This window comes from Ictalurus punctatus, chromosome 13, assembly GCF_001660625.3.
Source record: "Ictalurus punctatus breed USDA103 chromosome 13, Coco_2.0, whole genome shotgun sequence".
NCBI classification, from domain to species: domain Eukaryota; kingdom Metazoa; phylum Chordata; class Actinopteri; order Siluriformes; family Ictaluridae; genus Ictalurus; species Ictalurus punctatus.
The window spans coordinates 12,315,908-12,343,205 of NC_030428.2; the positions used below are offsets into that span (position 1 = coordinate 12,315,908).

The 27,298-nt window shown below is 37.4% G+C and overlaps 2 protein-coding genes across 5 annotated transcripts; both read right to left on the reverse strand.

The window, feature by feature from the left end:
- Nucleotides 1-681: 681 nt before the first annotated feature.
- Nucleotides 682-20,572, reverse strand: tom1l2 (target of myb1 like 2 membrane trafficking protein). 4 transcript variants are annotated; one of them, XM_017484198.3, is made up of 15 exons: nucleotides 20,449-20,572; nucleotides 19,671-19,755; nucleotides 18,484-18,562; nucleotides 18,175-18,324; nucleotides 16,685-16,819; nucleotides 16,373-16,519; nucleotides 16,168-16,284; nucleotides 15,843-15,976; nucleotides 15,718-15,766; nucleotides 11,841-12,006; nucleotides 11,630-11,750; nucleotides 7,383-7,458; nucleotides 6,831-6,890; nucleotides 6,316-6,352; nucleotides 682-5,928 (listed from the first exon to the last, which is right to left on the reverse strand). In XM_017484198.3, exons 1-15 carry the CDS (start codon nucleotides 20,498-20,500, stop codon nucleotides 5,774-5,776), a joined length of 1,563 nt encoding a protein of 520 aa, XP_017339687.1. In that variant the 5' UTR covers nucleotides 20,501-20,572; the 3' UTR covers nucleotides 682-5,773. The 4 variants fall into 4 exon arrangements, with proteins under 4 accessions (XP_017339687.1, XP_017339690.1, XP_017339688.1 ...); XM_017484201.3 differs by lacking the exon at nucleotides 16,685-16,819; XM_017484199.3 differs by lacking the exon at nucleotides 6,831-6,890.
- Nucleotides 20,573-20,948: 376 nt separating this feature from the next.
- Nucleotides 20,949-25,562, reverse strand: atpaf2 (ATP synthase mitochondrial F1 complex assembly factor 2). The gene is made up of 8 exons (XM_017484488.2): nucleotides 25,183-25,562; nucleotides 25,043-25,087; nucleotides 23,219-23,367; nucleotides 23,030-23,127; nucleotides 22,713-22,793; nucleotides 22,495-22,607; nucleotides 21,793-21,908; nucleotides 20,949-21,614 (listed from the first exon to the last, which is right to left on the reverse strand). Exons 1-8 carry the CDS (start codon nucleotides 25,307-25,309, stop codon nucleotides 21,477-21,479), a joined length of 867 nt encoding a protein of 288 aa, XP_017339977.1. The 5' UTR covers nucleotides 25,310-25,562; the 3' UTR covers nucleotides 20,949-21,476.
- Nucleotides 25,563-27,298: the final 1,736 nt, after the last annotated feature.

Below are 27,298 nucleotides of genomic sequence, written 5' to 3' on the forward strand. Positions count from 1 at the left end.
TGGAAAAGCATTTTCCCTAAATGACCTTGGGGGACAGTGGAGAATAAAATCAGACAGACAGGAGTGTTAAACCTACAATATAAAAGAAAATGACGTGTGTCCAAGCAAAACAATATGAATTGTATTGAGAGAGGAAATTCACAAAAATCCTATATATATATATATATATATATATATATATATATATATATATATATATATATATATATATATATATATATATATATATATATATATATATATATATCCTATATAATATCATAAATACCATCTGGGTCTTCAGCACAGGATAAGAAATATACAAAACAATAAAAACAAAATAAAAGTCTGTCACTTTGTCTCATTGTCTGAAATAGCTCAACTCTTGGAAACATTTAGTACTTATGTAATTACATTTGATGAGCTTTTTGCTGCTTGAACTGTTTGATTTCATCATGGCACTTCTCTTAACTCTTTACATCAGAACAGCCTACGGCATGAGAGCTTTATTCTTAATTAAGCTTAATTACTCCCAAATTACTGGCTTCTATCATTTAAGCAAATAATCTAGACAGCATCTGGAGAGTAATAGCTGCTCGAGAGTATGTGCCGTCTGACTAATTCTGATGGATCTCCTGGACATGATCATAAAAAAAAGGACACATCACTGTAGTCATTGAAAACAAACCCAGAAAAAGCCAATTTGATGAAAGGTCACCAGCTTGGTATGTTTTATTGGAGATTAGCACATGCATGAATCAAAGAGCACAGTGCAACTTGAGGTATAACAACAAGTAAGCACACAGACAAGCACATCTGTACACAGCAGTGTACGGTATAGCCGTGCCTCACACGCGCTTGAACACAACGCACTCGAAATCTTGTTCTCCTGTCTCTCCATAAAATGAACATTTCCTGAAGCGGGAATGGGAGTATGCTTACACAGACACATAACACTTCAAATACATATCCAGACAAAGAAAAGTACTACTCATATATGTATATGAAAATGCTATGAGGATGCACTGATTTTGAAGAAATTCCTTCCCACGTTAAGTAAAAAAGAGCATCACTGACCACTATGTGTGATCCTTTAAGCAACTCTCTTACTTATTTTCAATCGCAGTGAAGTCAATGATTTGTATTTATCTTTCAACTGATAGTCATGATTATTGAACCTTGAGGTGCAAAAAGCTCTAAACAGCTTACAAAACGCAAAACACAAACACTCAGGTTTCTATTAACACAAGCTTTAAAATCACACAAATAATAAAAAATAAAATCAAATCAAAAGCTGTGAGGTTGATCACGGCATTCAGTTTTACCATCCCAATACTGACATTATGAAATAAAAATAAAATAACTCATTCCTACATTCTCCACATATAGACCACAGAGTACGTTACACTCCCAATCACACTGAAATGCAAACAATAAATGATGTAGTGCAGAAGCTGACGAGTATTATTCTACCCATAAAAATATCCATACACAAAAATTGCACATACAGTGCCCTCCACTAATATTGGCACTCTTGATAAATATGAGCAAAGAAGGCTGTGAAAATGTGTCTTTAGTGTTTAACCTTTTGATCTTTTGCTCAAAAAGTTCACAAAAATACTCTGCTCTCATGGATGTCAAACACTTGCAGACACAACACAGGGTTATCCGAAATTGGTTAAATATAGGTGTGCAACTATTATTGGCACCCTTTTAGTCAATACTTTGTGCTACCTCCCTTTGCCAAGATAACAGCTCTGTGTTCTCCTATCAAGCCTAATGAGGTTGGAGAATGGCAAGGGATCTGAGACCATTCCTCCATACACAATCTCTCCACATCCTTCAAATTTCATTACCCCACAGGTTTTCTATGGGTTTCAAGTCAAAAGATCAAACGCTTAAAAAATAAAGACAATTTTTCACATCCTTCTTTGCCTTATTTACCAAGGGTGCTAATGTTAGTGGAAGGCACTGGATTTGATTTAACAAAATGAATTAGTGTTGTTATACATGTTCATAAAAGATTTCCTCATAGACCAGGGGTTTAGCATCACTGAGGAAATTATGCGAGTTCAGAAATGAAGAAATTTAATTTAATTAATTAAATAAAAACAAGTCCATTACACAAGAATTCATTGTCAGGCATGATGGTGAAAAGATAATGCAATGAATGTTTTCCATTCTTCAAAACTGAACATTAAGTTGCTCCAAAAATAACTAAATAAATGAAATGACTCATTAAAATAAAATTACTCAATTTCTTTCTTCCCAAGACTTTTCCAAGACATAGTGACGTTCCATTACTCTCATGAGGCTGACATTATAAATATATTCTGTGAAACTTAATTCTACAAATGTCAGAAACCACTATTCTGTTGTAACAGACCTCCTTACCAGACCACTGACAAGCTAAACAAAATGTCAGCAGAGAATAACATGCAGAACAAATCTGTCAGCCCTGTCTCTTTCTCTTCTATCACATCACTTTTCTCTTTGCTTACTGGACATCCAATTTAAGCTACCAGAATTTACTGTTCAACAAAAAAATGTTATAAAGCTCCAGATTGTGTCCAGGACAATGGGATAGTTCAGGTGTCACCTGCTTTTGTGAGAGCAGAATTGAGGGAAGTGCATTATTACATTAAATTAGTGTTTCTGCAACAACATAATGTCTCTCTGTGGTCTATCCAATCAGCACACAACAAATACAGAGTTAATATGCAATCTGAACAAACATTACACAGGGTTTTCCTGACTGAAAGTGAGACAAAGATGACAATCTGTCAAAGCAGGCAAGTGTGGAGTATTCTGTTCAGGATGCTTGTACTCTGTAGTGTAATTAAATAATAAGAAATATATTCTTTATTATTACAAAAACACCGTTTAGAAACAAGCCATATCTGCACAGCTGCAACCGCCTACAATGCCATTTAAATCCTGTATGGGATGTAAATTCAGGAATTAAAAGGATTTATTTAGAAAACTTTTATTTAGATGGCTGTTCTGTCTTTCACAAACAAACCAACTTTGTACCTGTAGAATGTGAAATATCCATGTTTACTAGTGAAAGAATTGAAAGATTTTTTGAAGTGCCTCTGCTATGTAAGGGATAATCCACGGCTAGGTGTGCATTACACGATTTTAATGCATGACGTGGAGTCAAAGAATCACCTGACACGAAACGGAGTGCGTAAAAATCATGTAATGCACACCTAGCCATGGATTATCCCACTTATACCATGGTCACTTACATGATAAAGCTGTCATTGCTGTTTGCAGAGCAAAATGTGACTGAAAGGATAAAAATAACGGTTAATTTTCTGCCTGCTCTAAATCATACACAGAGATAAAGTAGTGTGATAAAATTACATTTATTTGAATGACTTATAATAGTAGTAGAGCGAGAGAGAGAGAGATTGTGCATGTGTGAATTACCTGCATCTGTACTGCTTCTCCACTAATCATCAAGCTGTGAGTTTAACTACTGTATGCAACTGTAACTGGATGTTGCTATGGTTGCAGTTGTTTATAGGCAGCACATTAATTTAGAATGATCATTAAACTGATGGAAACTACCTGTGCATTATGCGGTTTCAATGCACACCTTGCAGCCAATCAGAATCGAGTATTCAGACAGACCATGGTATAAAACTTACTAGTTAACTATATTAGCATGTTTTGTGTTTTTTGATTTTATGACTTGTAATTCCTATGCTTAACATTTAATGAAATTGGCATTCATAAGGATGATACAAACACAAACAAGAAACAACGACCTGGCCTAGATTTCCTGCTTAATAAGCAGTTCGCTAGATTACAGTAAGTCTGGGGGGAGGGGAAACAGTTAAGAAACTATTAACAGCTAGTTATTATTAAAATGCTTTAGCTAGCAATATTTATCTATAACAGATATTTCAATTTTGTGGCAGCTCACAGGTCAGCTGTTGAATGACAGATGAATTGTGTCTGGGAAAAAATGCAGACAAAATGGCCTATTTTGTCTTTTCTGTTATGGTTTGGGTTTACTTCTCTCGTCTGGCCAAAGAAGTGCTGTTTTTGACTATTTATGTCCAAAATCTTTCTCTGGCATCCCTAATAAATACAGTTGACTGATAGCTAACATTAAACAAGTATGTATTTAAGTCGAACATACATTGATAGATTTTGTTTTACATTTGATATTTTAACAAACTCTAAAAATTCTCTATTTACTGTAACAAGAAAGCCAAAAACTGAAGACGAGAGACTAATGCGAGACTGGAGAGTTCAAAACATTTCTGCAACCTGTCAATCGTTACAGATTTACATGTCAATTGTCATTTTTATTAGGGATAGGGGGTGACTGTAGAAGAAGATTGCCCTTTTTGCGTATTTTTGGTTGACAACCCATAACAAGATTCTCTGCAGTTAAAATGCGGCATTCCTACTCAAAACGCGTACAGATTTGTGAATCTGATTTTGCAAGTGTTTTTTTCATGAAGTCGGGGAAGCAGAGACAGTTGGACATCTTTTAAGTCCCCATGGAGGAAATCCCGATGCAAGCTATTCTTCTGGACACCTATATGTCGTTTGGTCCATTAAAACAGTACACATCTGTGAGTCACACCACATGAAAACACTCAAATGTATCAAACAGCATATTCGACATACAGAATTCAAAATTTTACCCTACTTAGCTACTCATGGCGTTTGTTCATTAAGGCAGATCCGTTTCATTTCCTAGTAACAACACTTAGCTTGACATCACTTCAACAGTAGATGTGTGAGGGAAAAATCCAATTTAACCTGCCTTGCAGTCACCGTCAGCTTTGAACTCTATTTACTTGGAATATGTCTCGTATAACAGGCAGCATTTCAACGAACGACAGCTAAGATTTGCATTTGAACAAAAGCTCCATCTGCACAGCCTAAAAGACTGCTTCAGTGCAAATGATCCTAAATATACATATTAATGCTCTTTTGCTGAACCATCACTTATACGTTCTTTTCCCTTTCTCACTCCTTTGCGAGGTAGACCAAAAAACAGCGCTCATGTAACCGAAATCAAATGAACCAGTCTCCCAAGTTCATGTATTGAAATTAATATATACCTCAAAAACCTAACCAATCCTTCCTCTGTTCATTTTCATTTAATAGACATAATAGATAATGTAATAGATCAAGCTGAATTTACTGTTATTAGAGCAAAACTTTTTCTAGGAAAAAAGAAATGAGTGAAATCGATTCATTTCCCTTAACCGTAAGGTTTGTGTGCTACTGAGGTCTTCAGATGCATTATATCACAAGAGATATACACAGCTAAAGATCATATTACATGTTTCTGTATTAGAAGCATCTGCTAACTGGAGACTTCTGAGACGCATTAGCAGTAGCTTGCTGAACAACACTGCTGTGGAGTAACAATTTCAATAATCTATGCCCGAACAGAATTACAAAAAATAAATAAATAAACCCACTTCTGACATTTAAAGAAATTGATAAAATTCTATTCTTCTTGAGAATCCAAAGAATGCTGTTTTTTAAGTTTACTAGTTCCTTGCATGTGCTTCATTAATGAAATATCAATGACGTCTTACATTCAAAGAGTTGAATTGTGACTTTTTTTTTTAAAGAAATGAATGTCTGAAGCTCATGAAAATGTCTGTCTTTAGGATCCGTTCACAAACCAGGCTGGATAGGAGGCAGACGCCGTAGTGTTGATTGTGTAGTAATGCGGGAAGCAGAGGAAAGACAGGGGGCCGCTGAGTCTGCAGGACCACCTACTTACCACACACCCAATAGTCCCAAAATCCTTCTAGAGGACAAACGTGGAGTCTTCAGGTCGATCAGGCTTTTTCCCAGCATTTACAGCTGAGCCAGCTGTGCTGGTGGGATCTGCACTCAGCGTCAGTGGAAGTGTGGGGACCATTTCTGCAGCTTTAGCCCTCTCCTCCAAAAACTTATCAAATTCTGAAGGAGGAAGAGACAAAGCAATGGTAAAGTCATTGTCATTTACTCATATATCGTACAGTTCAATTCAATTCAATTTTATTTGTATAGCGCTTTTTACAATAGACATTGTCTCAAAGCAGCTTTACAGAAATATCAACATGGTACAGTGATGTGTCTGGTGATGTAGTGTTACTTCAACAATGCGTGTGACAATTCAAAGTTGTTGTTATCTATCTGCCTGTCTTGATTAGTGTTTCACCATGTACCGGCGTCGCATTTACTGATTTAGTCTTGTGTAGTTTATGCCTGTTTGCTGATCGTCGGAGTGTTCACATTGATTTTAATAAAACCAGAACGCTGCACTTGCTTGTGTCTGTTTGCTTCACGTCAACAAGATGTGTATACCTTCACTCGTCACGCCTTCTTCTCCTTCATCTCCTTTCTGTCAAAGAAATAGAATCTTTTTTAAAAGAAGTAAATATTAAAGCAACATTGATGATAAGCTGTGCTAAATTTTTGTAAGAACACTGTCTAAATGATCTTGTTTAGAATTCACACCAATGCCAGCTAAGTCAAAGTCAAGGGAAAGATAAAAGTGACAGAAAAATGTATAAATTAAAAGTAAACTAGATGTTGGAATTTGTTAATTGCACTTTTAGAGAAATAGGGAAAGAAAACCCAGAAAATCCACAAAAAGTCCATATGAAAAGTGAACTTTTAAGAAAAGCCATTAATGGGCCACAAGCCTTCTAAAAGAAGATGCTAAATAGCAGAGCCGGTTGTTTAACAAAATTAAACATAAACAAGAAAGAAATATACTGTTAATGGAGCATATTTCTTTTCAGGAAATCTTGTTATGCAGCATCGAAAAAGAAGCAAAAAGTCGGAATTAAAAAACAAACAAACAAAAAACATCTCACCACATCAGTACAGAGCCATTCCTCAATGTCATCCATGACAGAGGACTGGGCAAGAGCGAACTTTGGGCCGAAGTCATGGACAAACCATGGGACAGAACCAAACAAACAACGAATAAAATAAAAAAAAAAGAAAAAGAAAAAAAAGCCAGAAAACATAAAAAATACATAAAACAATTTAACAAAATTCCTTAAAATGAAAACAACTGCAATGCCTCTGCCTAAACACTGAAATGATCTAAAAAACAAAAACACACTAGAGAAAAGATGTGTAGTGAAACAGCGCTGCATACAGACAACAGGTCTGGAGTTTTACAGTTCCTACTGTTTTCACATTTAGGAAATTAAAGGCATTTAATATTCATTTAATATTCAAACACATTAAAAATTTAATTCAAACATATTCAATGCGTAAAAGAAATTATGTTTCATAACAAAACAGAAACTGTCATCACAATTGTTCTCTTAGAAATGGCAATTACATTTGAATATTTCACCGCATGTAAGAGAAGAGATAGTACGACAAGCCTCCACACACTCGTTACATACACTCACCCCTCCAGAGTTCTGTTGTCTAAGCTCGAGAGTAGGAGCGGCTCCACTTGCAGCCTGTGTGTCTTCAAAAGGTGGACTATAATTTGGACAAGAAAAGTCAATAAACAATTGTGAAAGACACTACATGCTTATCTGATTTATACCTTGTTAAATTGACCTCACAATCAAAATTAACACACAGTGTTGCAAATGGTGTGAAGGACATGAAGTGCTTTAAGACATGATTTTTCTACCCTGTTCATGAATGCACAGGGAGCACCACAGGACTGAGGAGATATTGTTTGGGAGGTGGAGCACAGAACTGACACTAAAACAGTAATGAAATGATTGTGTGTGTGGTGATGGTGCATCACAGCAGAATTTATTTAGTTATTTATTTATTTTTAAACTGACCACTTTTATTATCCTGAATTCCTACCTGACACATTGTGCAATGTGTTGTTACTGTCCACACTGCAATCCACACTGTGTGTATTCCTCTATAGTGCAGTTTGGATTAGCAGGTGAGAACACAGCAATCACACACAGCTGGGCACCAACACAACAAGCCCAAGATCGACTGATTGTGGTGGTCTTTTTCTGGTTCCTGTCGACTCTAGCATGGTTCAATTGCAGTGACAAAGTGACTCGATCCCAAACTGATCCAACTAAATGAATCAAACCAAACATGATGTGTATTATGGGTTATGGGAAAAAAAATCTGTAGATGTAAGCTGCTAAACTGAGAAAGGACCGAGCTGAAGCGCTGCGTAAATGTGGTGTGTTATTGATATTTGGACTGACACAAAAAATGAGAAAATAAATACAGGATATGATACACAAAATGGCATACAGTAATTATTTACATTATTATCTAATTATTTATTTACCACCAGCTCCATGTTTTTGTGATTTCTATGCACACTTGCCAAACAATGACCTTTTTAAATTTAGCCATACAGTACATAACCCTCTTCCAAAGTTCTTGTTTTTTTTATTCAGTTAATAATAATAATAATAATAATAATAATAATAATAATATGATGTTCAATTAATATAGCACCTTGCCAGAGATCAAGGAAGCTTTACAATAGCAGAGGGAGTGAAATCCAATTTTTAGGGGCTACAACACTGAAAGACCTGCCACCCATGGTAGAGTGACGAGACCTAGGGACAGAGAGCAGTCCGAGCCCGGAGGACCAGAGAGAGCGGGTCGGGCTGTAGAAGAGAAGCAGATCACCAAGATAGCAAGGTGCCAAACTGTGAAGTGATTTAAATGTAAGCAAGATTATTTTATATTTAATGCGAAACGAAACCGGTAGCCAATGCAGTTCAGACAGGATTGGAGTAATGTGAGCTGAGTGCTTGGTATGTGTAAGAAGTCTAGCGGCAGAGTTTTGAATATATTTCATATATATATTCATATATGCAGTGGTGGCTTAACGGTTAAGGCTCTGGGTTACTGATCAAAAGGTCAGGGGTTCAAGCCCCAGCACTGCTAACCTTCCACTGTTGGGCCCTTGAGCAAGGCCTTTAAACCTCTCTGCTCCAGGGGTGCTGTATCATGGCTGACCCTGTGCTCTGACCCCAACTTCGTAACATAGTGGGGTATGCGAAGAAGAGAATTTCACTGTGCTGTATATGTGACTAATAAAGACTCATTATCATTATATTCTCAGTCCAAGTCACCATCTACTGACTGCAGGACGCACTGATCGCTGATGTATCTTAACCGCAATTCGCCAATCATCCCCAATGCTTCACATAGTCATTTTACTCTTCTGAACTGCCAGTCCATCTCTGATAAAGCCTCATACCTCAACAAAATAATCACGGACAAAAACCTCGATATGTTACTACTCATCGAAACCTGGGAAGTACCCAGAGATTACTTGCAGTTGAAACTACTTACACCAGATGGATATAGACACCTATCCAGACTGTGGCTACATGGCACAGGGGGTGGCCTTGCTGTCATCAGTCGAAATGATTTGCGTCTCACCCAAACACTAATTATGTGCAGTGTGAAACCAAACCATAGCAAATTAACCAAAGGTATCCATTTCTCTTCGATTCAGACTTGGCAAATTCAGTAAAACCATAAGACAATGAAAAATATACACTCAGTCAATCACTTTATTAGGAACTATAAAAGAACTATATGTACACCTGCACATTCATGAAGCGCATTCATCCAATCAGCCAGTCATCTGGCAAGGTCTGCAGGCGGAAACAGCTTGTTGACGAGAGAAATCAGAGGAGAATGACCAGACTGGAATGTGCTCAGAGAAAATCTTTTGTACATTCACAGAAACTGGACAGTTGAAGACCGGGGGGAAAAAACAGGTGACTTTTTTTTTTTCAATTCTTAAACCTTCCAGTTTGGGTGAGTCTGTGCCCATGATAGCCTCAGATGCCTGTTCTTGGCTGACAGGAGTGGAAGCCAGTGTGATAATCAGCTGTTGCAGCCCATCCACCCCTAGGTTTGATGTTTTGTGCGTGCTGAAAAGCTTTTCTGCTCAGCACTGTTATAAAGACTGATTATTATATAAAGAGTTACTATATATTTCCTGGAAGCTCTCGAACCCATCTGGCCATTTTCCTCTAACCTCTCTTATCAACAACATGTGTCCACCCACAGAACTGTCGCTTAGTCAGTGTTTTTTGTTTTTCTCACCATTCTGTTTAAACCCTAGACACTGTTGTGCGTGAAAACCCCATGAGATCAGCAGTTTATGAAATACTCAAACCAAGCCATCTGGTACCAACATCCATGCCATGATCAAAGTCAGAGATCCTATTTTTCATCATTCTGATGTTTGATGTGAACATTAACTGAAACTCTTCACCTGTATCTGCATGATTTTTTTTTTTGCATTGCGCTGCTGCCACATGATTGGCTGATTAGATAACTACATCGATGTGCAGGTGTACAGGTGTTCCTAAAAAAGTGGACAGTTAGTGTATATTCAATCCAGTGTGTCCTAACTTTAGACTAGTAGTGTACATCACATTCTTATTCAAACTGATTAACCGAATAAGATGTGTTAAATAAGGAGTTTGAAAATTATTAGAATGCATTAATAAAGACATATAAAATCCTTGGAGTAAGAGAGAATCATTGTAAAACCAAGGAAACCTTTTGGAACAAGTAGAACTCTATGAATGTCACCAACAAATCTGTTTTTTTTGTTTGTTTGTTTGTTTGTTAGTTTGTTTTGCTGATTGACCATGACCCTGTTTGGATTACAAATGACAAAATCTAGTAAGTTCATCTGTTGGTTACAAGGATAATTCCATGTAAATTATACACATATTCAACCACTCGTTACTGAGATATCGTGGTAATGAGAATCTTGGACAGATGCACGGACAGACGGATGGATAGACAACCCAAAAAACCAGTGGCATAAAACACTAACTGGGTAAAGCAGTTGTAAATAAACATGTGCTGCATTAGTTGTTGCATACTCAACTAACTGTAAAATATTTTGTACACAAAAAAGTTTAAAAATCTGATTGCCAAATGTGATCCCAAATGATTCACATGTAAATGAATCATACGTAAATGAATCACATGTAAATGAATCATATGTAAATGAACCATATGAAAATGAATAAATAAATTAAAGACAAAAATCTGATGTTGAAACCTTTGTTGTGTCTGGAAAATATGATACACTCACTACCGGTCAAAAGTTTAGACACACTCATTCATTATTTAAATTTTTCCCCCCACATTTGTAATAATAATTATAATAATAATAAAGTCATCAAAACTCTGTAATAACACAAATGGAACTATGGGAATTATGTTGTGATAAAAAAAAATCCAAAATAAATCTAAATAATTTAGTATTTTAGCATCTTCAAAGTAGACCCCCTTTTTGCCTAGAATTTTCATAAAAGTATTCTTGGCATTTTCTCAACCAATTTCCTGAGGAATCTCCCTGAGATGCTTTATAAATAGTATTAAAGGAGTTCCCACCTACGCTGCACACTTACTGGCTGCTTTTCTGAATATTTTTACTCCGAGTCATCCATTTAAAAATATATATTTTTTAAAATAAAATGCTAGTTTTCTAATGAAAGAAATGAATATGTTGGCACGATTATATTTTTGTCTACAACACCGATTTCAAACATTTAATCACAGACCTTCAGATCAAAAGGTTTTTAAGATCATGAGAAGCATTTCAGTCGAGTGTCTCCAAACTTTTAAATGGTAGTGTACACGTATAATAGAGTATCATTATAAGTTTTCCTACTTCTTCCTTTGGTCATTCAGGGTACCGCTCCTGGTCTGGGCAAACATGTCAAAGTCATCTGACAGTGGCTGACAGCGACTTAGAGAACTCAGAGTGCCACTGACACTTTCAGCACCTACATCTGAAAACGCACATTTATCACAAAGTGTTACAATTATTACTAGGGCTAGCATGCGGGAGAGACAAATAATTAGCGCAGGCAGAGCCTCACCCAGGCCTGCCAGTCGAGAGGAGAGTGTGGCAGGTGAAGCAGAGCGAGCAGGAGCTACTGAAGCCGGCAGGCTGGAGGGAGGAGTGCCACTGATCCTGGGGCTCACCACTGCAGGAGAACCTGGCCCAAGGTCAATCAGATTGTCATCCGTGGCCTCACTCAGGACCTGCAGATGCACAACAATTACACACCAATAGGCAGGGCAACAAACACAAATGACCCACGGAAACGGCACATTTGACACAGCTTGGATTTGGACACTAATAAAAAAATAATAATAATATGTTTGAATTATATATTTGATGCAAGATTAGTTGGAAATTTAGCCTTGAAAATGAGATTTAAAAAGCAACTTGAGGAAGCAGTTGTGGATGTAGCTCCCAAATAAAAATAAATACAAATCTACACTCTACAAACACACAACCCACAGAGTCTCTCTCTTGTAGGAATTTTGATGCACACACACACGGCCATCCACATGATGTAAAAGAAAACCTGATTTATCAGACCGGGCCACCTTCTTCCATTGCTCCATGGTCCAGTTCTGATGCTCACAGGACCATTAGGTGCAATGGACAGGGGACAGCGTGGGCACTCTGACTAGTCTGCAGCTACACAGCACCATGCGCATCAAGTTGAGATGCACCATGTGTTCTGACATCTTTTTATCATAGCCAGCATTAACCAGACAGGCTAAGCCTTCGCTCCCCACGTTGGGCCATGGGCGCCCATGACCATGTAGCTGGTTCACCAGTTGTCCTTCCTTGGACACCTTTTGTAGGTACTAACCCCTGCATACCAGGAACCTCCCACAAGACCTGATGTTTTTGAGATGCTCTGACCCAATCATCTAGCCATCACAATTTGGCCCTTGTCAAAGTCGCTCAGATCCTTACTCTTGACCAGACCATTTTCCTGCTTTCAACACATCAACTTTGAGAACTGACTGTTCACTTGCTGCCTAATATATCTCACCCCTTGACAGGTGTCATTGTAATGAGATAATCAATGTTATTCACCTTATCTGGTGTGTCTACAAATATATATAAAGGCTAATTTCACTACCATCCTGCATCTTGTACCATAATTACCATCTTACACTAGAGCTGCAACAACTAATTGATAAACTAGGGAGATTTACTCATTACGTTACTTCTGTTCAGAAAACACGCTTCGGGGAGTGTAAATACTAAACTTGTGTCCCAAATGACGTTCTATACACTTTCATTATGCATTACCCGGCTAGTGCAGTGTTTCTCAACCGGGGTCCGCAGAGCCCTATTGGTCAGTGGTGTAAGTTTTAAAAATGTTTAAATATTTTTTGTTAAATGTATAAAAACATATTCAAATGAGATGTTTTAAAATTAATCAATTTGGTTATTCGCAAATATCGTTCATTGATGGATTTGTTTTAAATTTATTTACAAATGAAATGAAATTTGCAAAAACCTATGAGTGGTAGAGAAGTTCAAGTGTTGCATCGATAGATAAAATGAACAAAGGATAATTCAGACAGTCAAATTTAATGTCACACCAACAATAAAATGTAAAAAATAAAATCTTGAAATGTTTTGATTTAATCTTAATATTATTAATGTTAAATATTAATAAAATAAAGTTACAATATATAGAATTGACTGTTAAATATATAGCCTATAATTGTTGTGGAGTGAGGGGGTCCTTGTGGATTGTTCGAAATATGCTAGGGGTCTAAAGCTCACAAAGGGTTGAGAACCACTGGTCTAGTGTATGAATTTTATAAAGGTAATATCGCCTCAAATGGAACACATTAGCTTTTTACTAACCTGAAAGTTTGCGCCCCATCCGATTAATTTAATTAATTAACTAATCAATTATGAAAATAATTGTTATTTGCAGCCCTAATTTACACCATGGGTTTTCACTACATCGACCAGAATGGAACCCATATTTTTAAAAGGGCGTGGTGAAAGGGAGTCAGTGGCACGCAAAAGCATTCTTGAGACATTTTTAAATTGAATGATCTATATCAGAGGTGCTCAAACTTTTTCCTGTGAAGGACCGAAAACCGAACTTGATTTGAGGGCCATGGGCCAAAAGTAAACGTTGCATAATACCAAACTGTATTATATTAAATTTAAAGTTGCCATGGTTCCCCTCATTTATAATATTTAAAAATAAATAAATAAATAAATAGAAAACATTACTCTGTAATCTGCTTAACTAAGGCAGGTTTATTTTCCAAGGTTTATAGTTCAATGAAACTTATAGTACAATGAAAACATATAAATAACCCAATTTATAGTACAATAGAGTTCACTGCCTCATAATTCAAGCTATAAGCAATGCAGCCATATGCCTGCAATAGCAGTGACATTTAATGATAGACATGGAGCTGGTCCTTATTTTTCAAAAGTTTTTTTCCCAATTGGGCTGCAGCTGACTTACTGACAAAGACAGGGTATTATGTAGGTGAGAGTCAGTTAGTTTCCTTCTTAGTTTACACTTGTTTAAGTTCATCAGACTGAAAGTCTGCTCACAGAGGTAGGTATGCCAAACAGAGACAGCATCACTTGTGCCTGTTTGCACATCTTTAGGTACCTGTTTGGTGGGACACGTTTGTAGAGGTCTGTCACGGAAAGGGACCTGAAGTTGTGTTTGTGTTCTTAATCACACTGAAGCTCAATTAGTTCCATCTGAAGATCATCACTGACTGTGTCCACACTGATGGTGAAGGTTTGAGCAAACAACACAAATTCACACATCACATCCACAAGCCTGATGGATTTGGCACATAGCTGTACTTGATGTAAAATACAGTAGTCACTAATCACTTTCCTCCCACATTCACTGACTTTATGAGACACCAAGGTATCAAGGCCAGATTTCCACCCTACCATTGCTGGGACTCCACCAGTTGTTATACCAGCCATATTCTCCCAGTTTAATTCATTCTTTTTCAACACTTTCCCTCTTCTCATATATGGCATGGTGGGCCAAATCAAAAGTCACCACGGGCCAACTTTGTTTGGGCACCTCTGATCTATATGATAACCTCCCATTAATGAGAAATCAAATGTAGAAGTTAGTGGAGAAGGTTCCAGAATGAAATGCAGCTATTCAATGCTGCTACACTGAACTAAAAGGTGTTGGTTGGGTTGGCTAGTTAGCAACATACAAGATGTCATCACAATTTCTTTGATCAAGAACAGTAGTATTTGCATGGACGTTGAAGACTGGATGTAGAACTCTGTTTGAGGCAGAGTGTACAGATGAGGATGTGAGAGAACTGGACAGACTAAAGGACTAAAGCGCTGCTGCATTGCTCAAGAGATTAAGCAAGGGCTAACCCCCACCACCACCTCCAGCGGCAGGCAGTTGAATGGCATTGTGGGTAATGTAGAAAACCATAAACCAAATTGAAAATAGACCAACGTGTCGATAAAAGACTTTTAAACCAAAAAATGGTATAAAATAAATATTGGATGCCATTCAATGTCACTTATCGATGTGCAAGTCATTTGATCGTTTGACAGCTTGATGGTTAAGCACTAAAGGCTTACCATCTCTAGAAAATTGGACGCAAAGAGACACTGCAAACACTGTGATAATACAGGAAATTATGATTTGTGAGTGGTGGTCACAACAATGGTTTAGGACCTGTCTAAATGCTTGTGTGACTCTGTGATGTGTATGCAATCACTATATAGCCAATGTATGTAGAAAAAAAAAGCAGAGTGCGCGCATATTAGGAGATATCAAAATGTTTTGGGATGCAGGTGTTAGTTGTCCTAAGGTCTGTTTCTCAAGACAGTCTTACTTTTAGCCTTACAGTTCCCTGCAGATTCAGTATTTAACTTACATGAGAGTTTAAATTAGATAAAACAACAGAGCTTACCCCATTATTGACACCATGACCAGCTCGACCAGACCGGAACCTCTCATATCTAAGTATAACAAAGTATTCATTTAACATAACATTTAGATATAAACTATATGCCTTTAACAGTGAAAAATAAATACCTCTCATATCGCAAAAATATGTTGTTGAGGTCGTCATTGACATGGAGCAGTTCCTCCGTGACCTCCTCGTTGGACACACGAGAGATGAGCTCTACTATCCTCTGCTGCATGGCCCTGCAGGTTCTGTTCAGCTCCTTAACATAACCACAGAAGTCACACAGTCACTTTCTTCGATTCTAAAACCCAGTTTGGCCATGAGGTGGGAAAAATTGAAGATTATCCCTAATTAATGTTGTCTTTGATTTTGAGACTACAGGTGCTCATTGTCTGAGAACACAATAATAAACTATACAAAGACAAAAAAGCTGAGTCAAGAGTCACTCACCTGCAGAAGCTCATGGTCAGATGGATCCTCTTGGCCGGGCACCATTTCTGTTAACATCTCAGACATCACCTTGGTGTTCCCACGCACAATATCCAGCTCACTGCGCAACCTAGAAATCTTCAGGGTAAACAGCCAGTAAAACGTGTCAGTGCATTCTAAGCACAAGCACTAATGTGGCAGTGCTGTTTTAGGGGAAGCAGGCTACCTGGTCCAAGGTGGGGTTGATGGGTCCAGCCATGTGCATGTTTGGAACCTGAGGTGGGCTTTGGACAGGAGGAGCAGAGTATGCATGGGCAGGTTTTGGCTGTGCTGGAGCACTGGGTTTGGGATCCACCTCTGAGGTACTCTGCAACTGAGACAAACACCACCACACCAGAATGTGACTACAAAATAGGAATACAGCACTGAGTACAGCACTTTTTAAACCTGTAATTGTAACATCCCAAAATATTCAGCTAGAAGTAGATCATGTGGCACATGCTGAATCTCTGCCAAGCAGGTCACCAGGAAGTCTCACCCGCTGTGGTGTGTGGATAGGTGATAAGGTCTCCAGGTCTGACCTTGGGAACTCTATGCCTTTTCTCTTCATTTCCTCATAGACATGCACCACACCTGTCAAATCCGGACTACTCCTGAAAGCATCAGCCCAAGCCTGAGCCACACAGCACACAGTGTTAATAACTATTGACTTCAATGGCCTTAAATCTGCCTTACTCATGATACCTCTGTTTCAATAGGCAGCATTACTGAATCAGTGGAGAATAAACCTCTCCAAAACCAGGAAACACATGTTTGTGGGTTTTTCTACAGGAGTGGAGCAAACATTAGGATAAGGATAAGGAGTTGTATGCATCCCAATCTCTTAAAATTGCATTAGAAAAGAAATATAAGATAAACAAATAAATAAATAACTGAAAATATGCTTTCCCTAATTTACCTCAATATCAAAACATACACACACACAAATCTCTGCTAAGTAAAGCAATATTTTTGCACAATCCGAAATGTAAAGAACAAGTGTTAAACCGTTTCTTACACGTTCATTCCATAAATGAAAGCCTAAAAGTGAATGGAAAATTATTATAAAAGGACAGAACAGCTCAAATAAGAAAACGAGCACTTTAAAACTCAGTTAACGTTACCAACCCTGAATGTGCACCATGTAGGTAGAATGACTGATAAGTGTAATAAAATATGTTCAGCCAGACCTCGGAACATTAAAGTGTGATTATTATACAATAAAATGGGTGCAGCACACAAGTCCAAGCAGATTAAGATGCTATCTAGATGCTGTGATCTACATGATAGATAGCAATGAGAATGAGGTAAGAGTTTACTGATAGAATCCATCATATCAACATAATTACAAGAGAGATTACATAACGAACAAGATTTCAACATTTTAAAACAATCTCTCACTACAAAACCCGAGTGACAGGGACAGGGGAAGGTAGGCGTTAAAGGTGCTTAGTGAAACACACAAGATATTAAGGGAAAAAAGTGCCAAATTATATTTTGTCAATATTGTGACTATGCAATGCACAACACTGCTTTAACAGGAAAATTAATGTGAAGTATTTCTTATTCTGCTCTGTGAAAAGCTCTGGAAAATTCTCTTTGTGAAATATATATATATATATATATATATATAAGATCATACTCTCTTTCACATTACTCAATTACAACTACTTAAGGTACTGTAAGAATCTTTACATAGCTCTCACAGCTTTCACTGCAGTTCTATAAAGAGCAACAGCCTATCACAGACACAATCAAGTTGGCCTCAGACACCTGAGATGCTTGAGGTAACTAGATCATGCATGGCGATTATTAGCAACTCCTGGGACAAAGCACTTGCCAGGTCTCCTAGGCTACAGGGCCTCTTGTAACCATGCAGTACCAGAAGCGCTCCTGAGCCTTCCACCTCATGATATTTCAATGAATGTGTTTCAAATTACAAAAGCATCATATTTTCATCTTCATCACATTAGTATCAAGTTACTGCACCTGTATAAGGGCAAGTACTTTGTCCTGTACGATGGCTGGGGGGTTGTTTTTAGGCGAAATGACCTTAACCAGAACTCCATCAATAAAGTCCCGGGTAGTGACGAGAGCATGGAAGCGATAACCACAGTTCTTCACACATGTCTCGAGAACCTAGCGACAGAGGAGAAAAGGGGTCATAATCAAGGTGATCTGATTAAACAACAATTAGATAAAAATGAATAAATAAATCTTATTTATTTAAAATTATATATATATATATATATATATATATATATATATATATATATATATATATATATATCTGCTTACAGTCAAGGTCAGCATCACTTCTCTGTAATTCTTATTTCCATTAAGTCTCTTCTTGACAGCCCTTATGGCATCCTTAGGCCTGTCGAGAGAAAAGAAAATTAAGACAACTACATTCAGTACTGTAGAAATGTTTAAATGGAGTATCAGTCACATGGTCAAAGCAAACGGTATAATTATACATAATTACTGCTTTGCTCAGTTATGAATTTTCACCTTTGTTTTACATATCTGCATGCCGACTCATACTTTTCCTGTATAATCATAGCGATATGTTGTTCCTGTTTTATTTAGATGTCCATTCTGTAGAAAGACTGAATGTTACAGTGTATTATCCCATTCTGTGTATATATGATCTGAATATAAAAGCTGTAGCTATGACTTATAGCTATATCGATTGCACAAGCTTGTTGTCTTGTTATGTGTAATACACACGGACAAAAAATATACATTTGCTAAGAGTATTGTCGAAGCATATCCACATACACATTTGGCAAACATATTTACTTTTTAGTTACAGAGTCCAAACATAAATAGCATTGTTACTGCTTTTACACAAGCGCAGAGAGCTTCAATCTCATTGGCCATTTTGACGGGTGACAAATTAAAAGATGTAGTGCTCATAAAGTGTTTTAGCAAGGTTCTACTGGCAGATAATTTTACTCATTTGAAGCATTTATTTCTAGAAAGAAGCTAAATTATCTGCCAGTAGATTAATACAATGACAAGCTTGAAATGAGTAATGTCTAAAAATAAGTTTAATTATCTTATATATTGTTTATTGCAATCTTATAAATAGGACATGCTACATAAATGTGACTATATGCAAGATGTTCACTTGCTGAATATCACCACATTGATTTATAAGATTTCCACACACAAAACCCCAAACTATTTACGTTGTGTTAAAACGGAGATTAGAAGGATGTGGGATGGTATTCACCACACGTTTAGTTAAATGAAACTTGCACTCGGATTCAAAGCAACTTTCGATAGGAGTTGACCGTGATCTATTGCAATGTAACAACATTGTTTAAAAAATAAAACTCAACAAAAACAAAACTGCAGACACACTGCCTATGCTTCATAAACCCTAGTGTCACTGTGACTCACTTTAAAACCCATGGACTGTTCGATCCAAACAAAAAAAATGGAAAGATAAAACAAACTCGTGTTTTTCCCCCCCTTACCCATCCTCTGTTTCATTAATGAGGTCACATATCTCCATGTTTAAAGTCCAGTCTTCACTCTGTAAGGAGCCATCTGTGGCTTTTTCTATGGAAGAAAACAAAATTGGTTTTTAGCTAACATAATCTATAACCATCATCATAAAATACTGCATTAAAAATGGCTATTACATTGTAATCACGCGATATAACACTAGTGTAAAGGTCAATCAAACTATAGTCACTGAAAGTAGCTAGCTAAACGAGCAGACTACATCTAGCTGGATGACAGATGGGCATTAGCTAGCTCAGTAAAGGGCAGTGATGTCCTTCAGTAGCAAAGCTACCTTATAAACATTTTCACCCTCTGAATTTTAGCTGCAGACATTTCTTCTGATTACAGCAACCTTGAATTTCCAGACACTATCTAGCCATGTTTATGAGCTTAGTTCACACACAGGGAACCCAAACAGTGAAATTCATCCATACATACAGCTAATTCAGCTAGCTAGCTTAGAAACAGTTTACAATACTACAGTTCTTTTAATAATACAGCTACTTTTTGCATCACAAAACAGCAACATGTGCACGAAGGAAACCATTAAAGGACTAACTTTGTTTAATCATGACAAATGAATTAAAACGCTGATGTTAAATTGGCTGCGAATGATCAAGATTCCTTAGTTATTGGATAGGACTCGTACTCGGCCATGTAAGCAGCCAAACTGACATACTACAAAGCAGACAAGCCTCCGTGTAAGAGATATAAAACGTTTCGTTCATTTCTATTTCAATCCCATACCAATGCACTGTCCCACCGGAGTACCGTATGGATTTCCCAACAAGAACTCCATCTTGTCAACAACAATTCCATCGACTAACGGAGAATAAGGTAATAAACAGTGAATCCCCGCCCTCTCAGTCCTATTGGAAGACGCACCACAGGGCTTGATATTCATTGGTCGAAACTCCTGTCTATCAAAAAAAACCGAAAACCGTTTCATCCGTTAAAGGGCCACATCAGGAGGTGGATTTAAAAAAATTGCGTATTTGATATTTTATTTTAAACACTGAAGACTGATTATACGTATTTCTAAAATATTGTTTTTACATTTAGAACTCTATATAATGGGGATACTTCATCCTACTAGCTTACACACGATATGCTACTTGTTTGAGAGCTTATCTTTTGGACATTTATGGAACCTGATAGCATTAGTGTAGCACATGCTCATAAAGTACACTAGTCTTAGCTAATGTTTGACCTTAACTTAACAAGATAACATTTACACAGAAAGTCAATTCATAGTTCATTCAGTCACAACGACAGAATATTTAATGTTTCACAGTAATATTATTAGAATATACAATATATATAACTTAACATATAATAACCCCATTCATGTTTAGTAATGACTTTATCTTGATCAGGATCAAGGTGGATCTTGGGGAGTCGGGAATGCACCCTAGATGGGAAGCAAGTCCATCACAAGGCCCGTCTCACACACGCACAAATTTATGGGGAGAACACGTGAAACACCACACAGACACCAAGTTCAGAATTAAACTAGGTATCCTGAAGCTAGGAGGCAGGAAAAGGTACCCTAAATACCCACTGAAAATAGTTGGAAACATTCTTACACTTCATTAACATTCTCACATACTACAGAGAAATTGGATAAAGGCTTTAGACTTTTTCAATTAAACAGAGAAATGTCACAATTCCAGACACATCAATACACAAAATTCAGTTTCCATGATCATCCTTATATTACAGTAATAATACTATAAGCAGAGAAGATGTATTTTGTCTCATGTGCACGGGTCAGATCAGTCCCGAAGCAGTTTTTTCTTCAGTGTGGAACTTTCAGATGACAGATGGACAAACAGGGCACCTGCTGCTGTGCGAGCCCGCAGCTCATACATATCATAGTCGTGAGCCCATTCGACATTTCCCCAATGCTGGATCTAAGTGTGAACACATACAGATGTTTAAGCAGTACAGACATGCCGGACAATGAACACTGCTCTTATAGTGAAATAAGAACAACTCAGAAAACTGAAAGCAGCATTACCATTATGCATCTTTTTTATTTTCTGTGTTCATTACAAGGTAGTCTGCTGAATGATATGTGGATCATTATACCTGGTATTCCTCCTCTAGTCGAGACAGCAGAACTGCATGTTCCACAGTTAAATGTCTGTCAATCAACCCAAATGACAGAATCACTGACTTCAGTTGTGAGATCACATACTCGAGCCCTGTGGAAAGATGCATTATTTTTTTTCAAAAAGCTAATTTAAAGAGCAGAACAAACTCCTGTGCACCTTATACTAGACAATATATTCTCAATGAGTACATACATGAAATGATAACGTGGAATCACCTGGAATAACCCTGTGATTGACATTGCTGTTTATTAGTTTAAAAAAAAAATTTTTTTTTAAAAATACACCAACATCTCTGTTTATACCTGGTTATTCATTGTAAATTGAATAGTAACAAAACAGTAGGTGTAAGTGCACCTAAAAAAATATAATACATTCAAATCCAAACAAACATTCAGTGTATTTGAAGCTTCACTCAAAGACAAATTTGATGACCAAAACTTCTGCCACTACATTACATCATAAAATACAAAGGTCATGATAACTAGAAACACGAGAACAATGCAGTTAGGTGCCTCATTAGGGTACAACCCAGATATAAGAAACTACCACATGTAAACACAGTCAGTGTACAGTCAAAAACTAAATGATGACACACAACTCCTACTTGTGTGACAAAAAGAGTTTTTAAAATCAATTACACCAAATAAAATTTTTAGAAACATATACTTATCTATACCTGTCAGAGACCACAAATTATAAGACTCAAGGTGCTGGCGAAATGTTTCCTTGGTCTCCTCTGGAATTTGCGGGCCCATTATACTAGAGGATGACCCGATGATAACGTTGTACCTAAAAAAAAAATAAAAAAATCCAGATTAGCAATTTTTTCTGCACATGCAGTTAGATGTTTATGTCATACAAAGACTGTCTTTTTAATAATTCAGGGACGGTTACCTTTTTTCAATCCAGTCCATAACAGGGTCCCATTCATTCTTCTGTAATTCGACAAGTCCTGGAGGGTCTTCTACTCTGTAACTAAAGGTATATCTGGGTCAGGTAGCACGCAATCATATTTTTCTGATAAACCCTGACATGGTAACAGCTCAGCTCTCAATCAGTGCAACCCTCCTACACGCACTGCTCCCTGTTAAGCACCCCCCAAAAAATCACTTAATGTATGAACTAATTAAACTTTTTAGTTCTGGATTAAGAGATCCAAGTCCTTTCATCCATTTTAACTGAAAATGCCATAAGCCAGCCACTTAGCATACCAAATAGTGTCAGTCTCCAGAAATTTCAGTGCAGCAGAGATCATTTGGTCCTTGTTGCGCTGTGTTGGGTTATCAAGAGCTGTATTGCACAGAGTGGTCTACAAAAACAAAAATACTTGAATGGATTAAAAAAAATAATCCCAGAATAATTTCACAAATCCATGTTTCATTAAATTTAAAGTATCTCACTAGATGCATGGTGTAGAACTTGAGTGTGTCCTTCTGAGCATCCCATTCAGTAGCAACAGCTATGGCCAGGGCTTCATTGGGCACAGTGAAAAGTTTTCCTCCTGGAGTTTTTAGCTTTCTCCTATCCAGGTTTATCTCAAACAGGCCACCTGCAGCAGACAACAACCAGTATTCAGCCACAACAGTACGTTTGTACTAGATACACAATACTTCACTACATAGTAATACAAAAGGAAGACATATATTGCATCTATTGCATACATATCAGTTAAACTGTAATAAAAAAGCTCAGACTCAACAGAAAATAGTTAATTTCTTTTTTGTTTCTCAACTTGCAACTGCAGCATTATCTGACAATGAGCAACTTCGGTGCCAGCTCTACCTACTTGGTCCAATCACATCATGGCATATGCTCACTAAGCACTTTTTTAAAGGGACATCTGTACACCTGGCAGCAGTGCAATGCATAACATTATAGAGATACTATCAGAATGGGGGCAAAGCATGATCTCAGTGATTTTGACCCTGGCGTGATTGTTGGTGACGGACGAGCTGGTTTTGATTTCTGATCTCCTCAGATTTTCACACACAAAGAGTCTCTATAGTTTACAAAGAATGGTGCAATAAAGAAAAAACATCCAGTGAGCAGCAGGTCTGAGGATGGAAATACCTTGTTGATGAGAGAGGTCAACAGAGAACGGTCAGACTGGTTTGAGCTGATGTAAAGACTTCAGTAACTCAGACATCCACTCTGTACAATTGTGGTGAGCAGAAAGGTATCTCAGAATGCACAACATGTTGACCCTTGAGGTGGATGGGCTACAACAGCAAAAGACCGCATCAAGTTTCACTTCTGTCAGCCAAGAACAAAAAGCTGAGGCTGCAATGGGCACAGACTCACCAAAACTGAAAAAATATAGCCTGGTCTGATGAATCTCGATTTCTGCTGAATCACACAGATGGTAGGGTCAGAATTTGGCACCAACAGCATGAATCCATGGACCCAACCTGCCTTGTGTCAACAGTCCAGGTTGGTGGATGTGGTGTAATGGTATGGGGAATGTTGTCTTGGCACATTTTGGGCCTGTTAATACCAATCTTTCATCTCTTGAATGCCACAACCTATGAGTATTGTTGCTGACCATCTGCTTCCCTTCATGTCCACAATTTACCATCTTCTAATGACTACTTCCAGCATGATAATGCATCATGTCACAAAGCAAAACTCATCTCAAACTGATTTCATGATCTTCTGGTTCAGTGTTCTTCAGTGGTCTTCCCAGTCACCGGATCTGAATCCAGTAGAACACCTTTGGGATGTGGTAGAACGACTAAATCACTGCATGAAAGTGCACTTGAAAAATTAATCATCAACATGGACCAGAATCTCAAAGGAATGTTTCTAATATCTTGTGGAATCCATCCATGAAGATTGAGGCTGTTTTGAGAGCAAAGTGAGGCCCTACCCAGTATTAGTATAGTGATACTAATAAAATGCTCACTGAGTGTATACTTAAAATTAACTTTCCTTTAAAAGTCTGTCTCTTGAGTGTGTCATCAGCAAAACAACATCAAAAGGCAAGGGTTTTGTTTTTAATATTTAATAAGACAATGCCTAATTTGCATAACATATATATATTTTTTATTAATTTTCAAAAAAAAAATCCAATATAAAAATACTTGTAAGAATATCAGCAACCAACCATTCAAGGTTTTTAATTGATTGTCTTAACTATTGTTTGGTTTGTGTGTGTTTTAACGACCCTATTCATCTCTAGTGTCTTGCCTTAAAGTAAAAGCAATGCAAACTTCATGGATGCTCACCTTCACCTTGAGAGATACTGACATCCTGGTAGAATTTCCTGCGCTCTGTGGAACAGTGTTTCACAATAGAATAAATAAACAGAAATCAATCGTCACACTTTACCTAACTCCACACTGAGCATAGCATCTGAAGACCTCACCTGCTGTAGCACTTCCGTAGTTTGCTCTTAGCACGTGCGCTGATGAAGTTAACGTTAACGGACGAGCAGCAAAAGGCAGAAGAGCTCCAGCGAACCGCCGGTGAAATTTACACAAACCCTGTAACATCTCCGTTTCACCAAGCTGAACGACTCCTGCAGTAAATTAAATGCTAATACTGAGCATTAGCCATAAACACAACGAGCTAACACACACTATTCAGCTCTAAAGATTAGACTTTCAGTTGTAAATCACATGTAAATGCTTTTAACACACGATTAGCTCTTCAATCTCACAACACGAGTTTGAAACCTCCATATTGACCTTCCTGTGATGTGTGAAGCAAGAAACGTCCTTTTCAAAATAAAAGTCGTTTTTCATTGCGCTGTCGGTTACTGTGGGTTATTTTTTATATAGTATTTTAGCTCTGGGGTTCCCAAACTTTTACAGGTCAAGGCCCCCCAAATGGCATTAACATTTGACCGAGGCCCCCCTTTTGCAAGATGTCTTTAAAACACATTAAAATATATGTGAATATACCCCCCCCCCTTTTATTATTAATAATTACATCTTACATCTTTACATTACAGGGAGCATGGGGAACAAGGCGAGGTACACCATGGACGGGATGCTAGTCCACTGCATGGCACAATTGCATACACATTCACGCACCCATTCATACACTATGTACACTTTGGACATGCCAATCAGCCTACCATGCATGTCTTTGGACTGAGGGAGGAAACCGGAGTACCCGGAGGAAACCCACACAGCACAGGGAGAATATGCAAACTCCGCACACACAAGGCCAGTGTCAGGAATCGAACTCGAGGTGTGAGGCGAACGTGCTAACCACTAAGCCACCGTGTTTGTTGCTTTTTATTTCATTCACAAGAAAAAAAAACATTCAGTTTAAATACAAAAAATGTACATTATAATAGTTTTGGATTTTAATTTACATGAAATCTGTCGAAAAGGTCCCGTGTCAACAATAGCATATTTATCATAAATTGATTAAGTAACATTGCACACTGTATTGAAATAACCTTAGCTACATGATATTTTTTTTAAATTACATGCAAACTAAGTCAGCTTCAAACATACTACGAAATATTAATATATTATAAATAATCCATCCATTCACTCACTACAGGCAATGTGGAAATGTCAATCAGCCTACAGTGCATGTCTTTGAACTGGAAAGCAGAAAAACTGGAGTACCCAGAGGAAACCCCAAAAGCACAGAAAGAACATGCAAGCTCCGCTCATGCAGCGATAAACAGCACATAAATTCATCTGGATTCAAACAAATATTTCAAAAGTAAAGTACAGTATAGTATAGTCCACTTTTCTGTTCAGCCCAAAAATGGGTAATGAATTATTGGCTCCCTTGGTAAAGTTGAGCAAAGGTAATTTAAACTGTCTTTATGGTTCATTTCCTTAATCTCACACTGAAAATTTGAGAGACATTTAATTTAAGAGTTTTGTATATATAATTTTATTTTATAGGCTATATTATAAGTCATTGGATTTAACTTGTTGGGAACTACAGTAAATTCAGTTAATCTTAAACTCTGATTGGAATTAGTCTGTGTAGTAAATCTCCATTTTAATTTCAGTCTCAATATATAAGCAAATATTTTGGACTCTAAGGGACATTTAAAGGGATAGTTCTTAGTTGCCAAACTTACCCTAAACTGGTAATTAATAAATAAAAGAAATCAGTGGGGTCTACCAATAAACAATTTACAGTCCTCCCGCTATAACAGCATGGTTTTGTTGTTTAATTTAAACACGGATAAATAAAGCGCAGTTTTGATGAGGTATAGTAGCTCTACAGGTTATAATAACGCATGTATTGTACGCATGCACACACGGACAGTGTGTATCTACTGCCACCTACTGAATATAACATCATTAACAACAACATTAATATTGCCTGTATACCATATGCACTTAATATTGCCTGTATACCATATTGTTTAGGAATTGGTTACTTGTATTTGAACCTACCTTCTGCATCTTCAGTACTGTAGGTCAGAGCAGATGAGAAGCATGCTGTAGATTATATATACTGTAGACAATACTGAAGCATAGTGTAGACCAGTGGTCACCAAC

Coding starts and splice junctions, on each gene's coding strand:
- tom1l2 (XM_017484198.3), bottom strand. CDS start 20,500: ATGGAGTTCTTGTTGGGAAATCCATACGGTACTCCGGTGGGACAGTGC. Junction 18,325..18,483: donor AAGTGATGCTGACCTTGACT/GTAAGCAGATAT, acceptor CTCTGTCGCTAG/GTTCTCGAGACATGTGTGAA. Junction 11,751..11,840: donor CTCTCGACTGGCAGGCCTGG/GTGAGGCTCTGC, acceptor GTGCGTTTTCAG/ATGTAGGTGCTGAAAGTGTC.
- atpaf2 (XM_017484488.2), bottom strand. CDS start 25,309: ATGTTACAGGGTTTGTGTAAATTTCACCGGCGGTTCGCTGGAGCTCTT. Junction 22,794..23,029: donor CTGGAGACTGACACTATTTG/GTATGCTAAGTG, acceptor ATATACCTTTAG/TTACAGAGTAGAAGACCCTC. Junction 21,615..21,792: donor GACTAGAGGAGGAATACCAG/GTATAATGATCC, acceptor GTTCACACTTAG/ATCCAGCATTGGGGAAATGT.